This window comes from Priapulus caudatus, unplaced genomic scaffold (assembly GCF_000485595.1).
Source record: "Priapulus caudatus unplaced genomic scaffold, Priapulus_caudatus-5.0.1 Scaffold531, whole genome shotgun sequence".
NCBI lineage: Eukaryota > Metazoa > Priapulida > Priapulimorpha > Priapulimorphida > Priapulidae > Priapulus > Priapulus caudatus.
In genome coordinates, this window is record NW_014577592.1 from 189,689 (window position 1) to 199,380 (window position 9,692).

The 9,692-nt window shown below is 43.9% G+C and overlaps 1 protein-coding gene across 1 annotated transcript in view; it reads right to left on the minus strand.

Annotated features, from left to right (window-relative positions):
- Window positions 1-1,433, minus strand: part of LOC106811365 (cullin-1-like) — a gene marked incomplete at its 3' end in the record, with an annotated part of 21,779 nt that extends 20,346 nt beyond the window's left edge. The window contains 4 exon segments of the mRNA XM_014814950.1: window positions 131-262; window positions 742-790; window positions 966-1,072; window positions 1,299-1,433. Of these exon segments, the coding sequence (XP_014670436.1) occupies window positions 131-262; window positions 742-790; window positions 966-1,072; window positions 1,299-1,397 (387 nt within the window).
- Window positions 1,434-9,692: the final 8,259 nt, after the last annotated feature.

Consider the following 9,692-nt stretch of genomic DNA (forward strand, 5'->3'; position numbering starts at 1 on the left):
GCGCTGCCCCCCTGTGGCAACCTATGACGCTGTCCCCCTGTGGCTACTAATGAAGCTGCCCCCCTGTGGCAACTGATGATGCTGCCCCCCTGTGGCAGCTGATGACGCTGCCCCGCACGCGCGGTCGTACCTTCAGTTTGGAGATCATGCTGGCTTCGGCATCGTCGCTGGCTGACATATGCTGCACCAGCCGCTTGGCAAGCATCTTGCTGTAAAACTTCTGGAACACGTCTTTGTCTTCGATGTACTTAAACACGATCATCTGCGGAGAATCGCGCAGACAGTGAGCGTTACTCGTAGCCAGGTGGCGCTACCTGGCATTGTGCGTACAGCAGCAGCACAAACTGCTCTGCGTGCAAGACTATACGGACTCCAGTCGCATGTAAGCACATCTCTAATCAGCGTTCGAAATTAGTGCCGACCTGGAGGCCCGAGGCCACCAAGTTTTTGCTTAGACCACCACCTCTACGAAACTGCCGCTCCTCCTGACCGACACTTTTTCCCCTCATATTACGCTGAAATACTACAATTATCGCAACGGCAGTTTAGACAGACAAGGCCTCCTCATTGCATGTGAATGTTTAACGTGTGCCATAGACAAATCTGTGCCCTACCTTAAAAAAAGAAGCTAACAGCACAAGATAGAACTAACCGTGTAAAATGCTAGGCCAGCTGCTACGACTAACTACCCTCAGCAAACGATTACCCAACTCGCTATCATCATCAGTCACATTTACTTACCACTTGATTTAATGTATCTTCCAATTCTGCTTCTTCTGGATTCTTCGAACTGTCAACAGAATGGTAATTTTCAGCGATGACTGTTAAATGCTTGCACATTGTCAACGAAGCAATAATGTATACTTTTACTTAACACAGCAACACAACCATGTCGATCTACACACGCTACTCGATCGAGCAACAGCAAAAATACTTTTTCCCACAGCACCTAACACACAGCTTACCTCTTCTTCAGAAGAATATCACAGTATCGTGCCAACAACTCCGGTGACTTGCTGGACAAATTGGCCATCTTCGTCACCGCATTGTTGTTAATGAATTTACCACAAGCCTAGAAAGACGGACAGAAAAGTGGAGTGAGGGAGAATACAGAGGACAAAATAAATAACGTCCATGGGTAAATTTAACATTAAGAATAATCTAAATGTCCAACTGACTGTGTGGTAATAGCACATGTGACAATTGGCTAAACTGATAGCAGCTCTACACATAAGTAATGATGAGGACGGTGTCAGATAAAAGTCAGGGCTGTTAATGTGACACGTGCTGCCACCTACCTTGTCTAGGGCCGCGACAAACCCGGCGTCATTGTTGAAGGCAGACAGGACGAGGGCATTGTATTTCTTGTGCACATCCAGAATTGTGCTCACATACATCTTGGGATCCTGGAACACGTACAAATATCATGCGTGAACACGGACACGAATGAAGTAGATTCGTCGAGTACATGAACGATAAAACCATACAAGTACTGACTAAATATCCACACATGGGCTACAGGACTCGAATTTGACAACAACACTACCAGCAAGTACCGTGGTTGCCCTCCTTACTTACTCTGATGCCTCCCAAAAAACTGGGTGACATACAGAGTAATAAATTGCCAGGCTTGTCCTGCTTTTATAAGCAGTCTTTAGACCGAATGATTGCCTTGGTACTCCCTAAACTAGACACAGTGTCTGTACCTGTTCTATGACATTGAATAACATCTGAATGACATTTCTGATTAAACGAAAGGCAAGACCAATTCCCCTCTGCCCTAAAAAAAATTCTCTTCAGATAACAATGTGGTTTGCCTAAAACACCTAAGGTTAATGTTACATCCACAGAGCTACCACTCCCGTGACATATAAACCATCAACCGCAAGATTGCAGTGACAACACGAGTCATCGTCGTGCCGGTCGACGAAGCGCACGGTCGCGCACGATGCGACAACCGCATACAACAAGCGCGCAGAGCTGCGGAAAGCTTTACGTTCAGACCGGCCAAGCTGTCGTCCGGGTCATTCTTCTGATGGTGGTCAGTGCCTGTGATGTATATGAAGTGTGTGACTCGAGCCCAGGTTGCGACAGTACTCTGCCGAGGCCGTCCTGGGTAACCTTGAGCACAGAGGCTGGTACAATGCGGCGGGGCCCAAGAACTCTGCTCAAAACGTCTCCGTACATTCGACTACACGCGCTTATCAGCAGTTACGCAGGTGCGATCAAGACAGACGGTCCAACAGATCAGACAGGTAGATAGACAGACAGACAGACACCGCAGTCATAACAAAACGCCGGATATAATGCACTCCATCAACTTTACTCTAATTCCTTGTGGAATACAACTCGGTTTGAATCTTCAGTAGTCATGCCCTATCCCTAGATCCACGGTTGACTCAACATTTTGGACGAAGTCCCACTTAGCCTAATATCACACTGTGGCTGTCCTGCCTGGTTTGCCTCTGTTCGCTTCACAAGTGTATTCCACATCATGTACGCCTTACCATCTTTCAGAGTCCGGAAAACATATAGGTTTTTCGATATGGGTGTCATTTTCAAACTATCTCGGTTCCCTAAATATTTCTGATTGAAACCTGAAATCAACAATTCTGCTCTTGGGTCTAAAAAACGGGTACGAAATTCTATCCTTGTAGGTGCTGGACACAACCATTCACTGCATCATTCAATAATATTGTGCAGCAGTAAAGACAGGTGGTTTGTGCAAGGCTACCGATTATCCAACATACCTCACACAAGGCAGCCTCCTTCTTTATGAAACAATCTAACCTATCTAAATATGCAACTAGAAGCTACGAGAATAAGAAAAGTCCCTCTATTGAAGTGATTAACGATCACCGTGCATAAATACGTAAAAATAAAAAAAAATGATGGCCACTTTCTCACAAAATGTAAAGTGATTCTGTTCACTTTTTATGGTTAAATGTGCTGCAATTATAACTTCCTATTTTGCTATTCCGATCGAAGTGAAGCAAACACTCCGTGACTCGTACATAGAACCATAACGCAGAGCATTAATGTCGTGAATAAATATGATGAAATTTCCACCAGTGTTTTTTTTTGTGATTTTAATTAGTTAGAAACGATCTTATCAAGTGAAGAATTTGAGGATGACATGGTTAGTCGCATTAGTAAGAATGTACTTTTCATGTAAAATTAATGTTCACAAATTTTTGTCTTTACAAATAATACATATAGAAAGATCGTGGACGTAGTCCAATTTAAGCCAGCACTTCAAAATTCACATTACGTTTTTTTAATTCTCGGAGAAAGCATGAAGCGCCGGCGCGGCGCCCCGGGCAGCGAAAGTGTACAACAGTTCTCACGTGCACAAATGTGCATAATCTGGTGATAACTCGGAAGAGGGGTAAGACACCTCCACCGAACGCGCACATCCATAAAATATACCAACGGGACAGATTGCCTTCTCATCTACTGCACTCAAAAGCTAGGTTTCACAGATTCCGCACCGATGGTGAGGAAAGATCTCATAAAACCGAACCTTGGTAGCAATAGCCGGCGCAGGGGCTAGCGCATTTTAATAATACGAATGATGCATAATTGATCGTGGGAAGACATGCATATATTTAAGAGGGGGCAGCTGTCTCGTATATCATCACACAGCCCCACACCCCCGGAACACCTATTGCACCCCAGCCCGGTGTGAGTTGCTAAGCTAATGGGATGCGTGGGTCACGCAACAGATTGCAGAGAAAATCATTTTTTGAAGCCAGCAAAAACACAAAAGTAATCTAGCTTCTTTTACAGTGTATTCCTAAATGGAACAAGCCGTCGTAGAGTGTCGCGCCACTAATAAGTTATAATAACTAACATCCCTCATTATACACGCCTCACACCAAACATACAACATACCTACGCGAAATTCGGGCACGCGGTGTTAAGCCATCTGTTTTCCAATGCTTAACAATGCCAAAATTCACAGAATCTTAATCATGACCACTTAAAAAAGGTTGGAACCCCCAGGCAACCAAGGCGCTAAACTTCTCAGCGTTGCTGAACTGTAGACAATGATCCAACGCGTAGCCGATGACCGAAGTAGCATTCCCTGAGGGAAATGCATTCCCTTTTCATTTCATCACACGCAGAAAACTGTCGTCCCGGTGCCAAGTTCTTCAACTTTTTTTTAGGCACTGCCAGCTTTAAGCCATAAACTTACATAAGCATTCAGCTTGGGAGTCACTAACAAAGATATTTGAGCTCTTAAAAAGTAAGCCCAGAGGCAAAAAGACAATTGCACAACACAGTCACTTCCACTATTTAAAACAGGTGGCTGAACTTTTAACTGCAACTAGTTAGCAGCAGTGTGGTCCATGAACTTAGAAATATCATCCCACAGCTACAAGAACATATATTGTTAGCATCAACGAAAATGCAAAACTTTACGATGGTCCCAAAACACGAGTCAAAACAAATAGATGATGGAAAACACAATTGCCCGAATTACTGCTCAATGCCATGACACCCGAACAAGATGCTGATGTAGTTTTCGCTAAATTATTTACCCGACTGCAACTACATAATTTGAATAGTTAGAATAGCAACAGCATCACAATGGCATGTGCTTACGAGCTAAACCCTCAGAGTGACGTTACATCGAAAGGCGACTGGCAACATACACTACGACTCTAAGAGAGTTGGGTAACCTAGCAACGTTGTACCAACTAATGGGTCCGCAAAACATGTCTAACTCTAAGCAAAGCACGGCCTACTCACAGGAGAGGCACTCTAGTTGGTGAAAAGATCGGATCAGAAGTAAACACGGCCAAGGTATAATAACCGCCCAGTTACGCGGAGTGGTGCAATCCAGGATGCCTGACTTCAACTGCATTTGTTCTCGTAGCAAAATGCATAGATGTCAGCTACTGTGAGTCTCATCTATGTTGCAAAAGATTTCACTACAACTCATTTGTATTGCTACTATTCATAACATTTCTTCAGCAACGCTAAAACAGTCTTAACGAAACTAGTTACTTTCAATTATACACACAGTGTTTACACATACCGGGAACAACATAGCCGAACGGCGGGACTTTCCCGGCCCAGTTTCATTAAACAATAACCAGTTCTTTTTCTATGGCATACGAACAAGTTATTATTCCCATTATTTCAATGTTTGTTTCATACAAAATTGTTAAAAGTTTGTTTAATCATGTTAATCTCTACATTACTTATGCAATCAAAGGCAAACAAATTTGCCCGCAAGTTGTTTTTTTCCAGGAAGCTACTTGCGCTAGCGGTAGGCCTAACGTTAGCACCGTTCTCAGTCAGCATCGGCTCTAGATGTGTATCTTGTACGCCGAAACTTTGTCGGGCGAGCATAAGTTTCAAAATTGCATGAAAATAGTCAACTTCGGAGCAATTTCTGGCTCAATAAGAACATTTTGTGATGTTTGCATACTCGGCAAAGTAATGCTCACAGTAGCAGGGTTTTCTTATACATAGAGAGGCACAGTGCGCACCGCCGTTGTCAAATTTACGATCGCTGTTTGTGAAAATGTTCCTCGATATTTAACTGAATAAGTTATCCTGTATCTAAAGTATATAGTGGTTGTTCAATCGGTTGTAATTTCGTAATAGATCGCATCGGTTTTGGACCCAAGTAAACCGATGATCGGTTACAATCGGTTACTCGGGGTTTTGATGCCTGCGTGTGCGTATACGTCGTGTGCATGTACGTGTGTTCATGTATGTGATTGTTTAGGCCCTGTTTACTGGTTGTTTTGCCACTGTTTACTACTGTGTGGTATATATACATGTACTGATTCTCATGACTTTGTCCAATTTTCTTGTTCAAATTAAAAAAAAAAAATTTTTTTTTTTTTTCCGATTAAAATTGATTATGGATTTTGATAACAGGCAAGCGCTTGGTTTGAAAGCCAACTTGTTTCAACGCGATGAGTGCGATGTATAATCGATGATACGTGCATCACTATCTATATGAACCTATAGAAGTATATCATACGAATTGTATTTGAATCCATTGCATGGTGCATGTTTTTTTCCCAAACTGGCCATTACCCCTCCTTTGTCCTAGTTTCCGTCAGAAAACAAAAATCGCCGGAGTAGTGCTTTTTGTTGCGAGGTTTTATTCATGTAAACCCCCGCATCCAACCAGCGACTGCCCTACCATTCGTTTTTTGTCGGCGTTCAGCAGGTTCTGGAACTCAGCGTGAAAGGTCCTCGAGGTGCTTTTCGAATGAGCACCTTCTCGCGACCGGTGCGCCGAGCGGGTTCGTAGGTCTTCTCGTGCAGGTACACCCTGCATCCCTGGCGGCTGCTCCTCAAGACAGCCTTGTCTCGCCTGCAGAAAGTGTCACACAGCAAAGCACAGTCAGGCAGCCAAGCTCTAGAGATGAATTGCTGCCTTGATTCTCACTTCTGATGCGAGCATCATAAAGCTGCTCCTTAACAATCTACATAAACATTTTTTGGACCCGCACCGCATTCGACAAATACACGCAGTCAGCGCGGCACACACACTTCTAACAGCCCACTTCTTCAGGAACAGCCGCAATGTCATCATATACATTCATACATATAATATATATATATAAAAGTATATAATTACATACATATGATAAAGCACTAGGTAAGTACAAGCACTGAACAAAGATGCAACATCTAACGCAAATTTGTGGCATTTAACCTTCCTGCCTCTCTCCGCGGCCCTCCCTCAGAGGGCGGGGCGACGCGCCGGCCGGCCGCTTCTTCATGTACTGCCGTGACGGGATTACTGCCGGAGGAACTCGGAACTGCTCCTTCAGGTAGTAAGCGCTGCGTGTCGCTTGCAAGGACGCACTCATTCTCCAAAAGTGCTACCGTGTAGACGGACAGGTTCTGGCGCAATCTTACCTGTTTCGGTCATCCTCATTGAGACCCAGCTCCACTGCGTAGAAGCCAATTGGCAGACGATTATAGAGACGCGGGTCGCTACAAAGCACTATTGTTTTGTGAGTACTAGGCCTATGCGTAAAAATATCAGGAGGTGTAAGCTGAGGCGTGAAAGCCCAGATATATAAGAACCTGACGGGCTCTGTCATATATACGTCCTCGCGCTATAACAAACACAACATGTAAATACAATGTATAGTAATGATTGAAGTTGTCTGTGCACTGGTTTTCAATGAAACCACTGAAGACATATGACGCATTCGTAGCGTTCATCTAACCAGGCTTGATCATATTTAACAATTGTTCAACGTTAATGATGACAAGAATGCGAAGAAAAGGGGACGTGACATTACGTGATTGGAGAAGATAGTGTAGTAGAGTACAGAGAAATCACAGAGATTGAGCCAGCGAGAGAGCAACAGACAGAGGAGATAGAAAACAAGAAAGCGAGAGAGACAGAGAGGGGAGAGACGGGGAGCGGGACGAGAGCGAGAGCGAGAGCGAGAGCGAGAGCGAGAGAGAGAGGAGAGAGAGAGAGAGAGATGAGAGAGAGAGAGAGCGGAGAGAGAGAGAGAGAGAGAGAGAGAGAAGCAGAGAGAGAGAGAGAGAGAGAAGAGAGAGAGAGAGATGAGAGAGACGAGAGAGAGAGAGAGAGAGAGAGAGCAGAGAGAGAGAGAGAAGAGAGAGAAGAGAGAGAGAGAGAGAGAGAGAAGAAGAGAAGAGAGAGACAAGAGACAACGAACGAGTGGAGATTCAATCGCAGCATGCCGTGGTAAATGAAATTCGCGACAGAACGCACACTCCAAGATCTAATTCAATATTTGGCTCGTATCAAGAGGACAACACCCGCGTAGAAAGGCAAGAAATGGAGGGAGGAGACGTCTGCGAACATGCATTAAAGATATACCGTAAGCAAGTTGATGACCCCGCTGACTATGAGGCGTGTTAGTACCTGATGTCTCGCCATTCGCTCTCTCGCTCATCAGCGTTCAGGAGCCGCATTGGTAAACCTGGCCGAGAAAACGCAATAAGAATTTTTCTTAAACTACATATATTACAACGACGAGGCAACACAACTATAAGCAGTACGTCTACCCAGATCTGGAACGAATCACATATCGCATCAACACTCGTTATAGACGTGCTGTGGAAAAAAACGCTACATCGAGACTGAATAGTGATCATGTATGTTTAGAAAACATGATATCGCCATAAATACAACATATATAGATACAATGAAGAGAAACCTATTTAAATGTAAAGAATTATAAATTTTTACACTGAACTAGAAACTCGCACTACTAACGAGTTGATTATATAACAGTCTGAAGGCTGGCTAGCTTTAACCCTAACCTATATTACACAGTGAAATTAAAGGTTCCAGTATCCCCCTATCCCACTACACTATTACAAATTACAATGAGTATGGATTTTTCTGTAATCTGTACAAGCTATTGTTAAATCCAGCTCAGTGGACAATACACTGCAGCGGCATGTCAACATGCCAGGCCATCTCAGAGGGCCAAATCTCGTATTTCATTCAAACACGGTAGGAGGTAGCCAGGTTTCACTTACGACTGGAACGCGATTGAGGATCGCGTGGGGAATACAGCTGGACGTGATGGCGTTACGACATTGTTTTTGCTTGTAATACTTTTACTAAGCCGGTCGGTTTTTACGCATGGAGCCAAACTAGTTCACACAGACTGTAGACATGAAACGAGAACGCAGACAGAAGCCTTATGTGATTACTGCCCACGAAAAATCTCCCTCCGTAGATACTACTTGCCGGATCGGGATTTTTAAATCACCATCTTTAAATTTAAATTTAAGATTAAGGTATTAAAATTTAAAAACACCCATCAGCCATGTGGGCTGGGGCCAGACCGGTCCAAAGAATTACATTTAAAATTTCACAGGCTCGCATATTTGAGTGAACGAGAGCAACGACTGCTGGCACGTGAGCATGCATGTGAGAAAGCGGTGTACATGTCTGCTGGCTGCAGCTAGTCACTGAACGAGGTCTCAAAGTGGTTGCAAGCCGAAAACCTAGGTCAAATGCGCGCACCAGCAGTGTGTCGCTAAATGCTCGCACATTACCGTGCAAAGGACAGCAAGAGAACAGACCCCTGCAAACACCTCCCCATACAATCAGACATCTTCGAGCGAGAACACCACGTTGGGAAATTCAGCGAATGCGCCAATTGTTTTTTATGAAATATACCGCTACAATGGTCTTGCTTCAAGAATGAGTGGCCATTTTACAAAATGGCGCACTTAGTATCGATTTTATATAAGCAATTGAAAATTCCCGAACAAATGATACTATGATAACTTTCACGTCAGAAATACATACAAGTGGATCTCTGTGAGTGCTTAATTAAATGCTAAACCAGATTGCCTGGGCCAGTGTGTGTATGAACAGATAGAATAGGACGTGTTATGTGACATGGTAGCAGTACATTAACAAGACCTTAAACGATGTAAAACTTCCCTTCATTCTATGCAATGACATTGTATCTACCGTCAATTTGTCATCTTGTTTGGCTGCTAATGTTCAGATATCAACTATGATGGCAACTATCACTCCTCTTCTCATTCTTTCTCTTCGCTGCTCTCGCTCTTGGCTCTCTCATCTCGCTGCGATCACACTCTCCCTCTGCTCTCTCTCATCGCATCGCAATACAACTCACTCCTCCCTCGTTGTCTCTCTATCTTCTTTGTCTTTGTCCTTTTCTCTCGCTTTCTCTCTCTCTCTC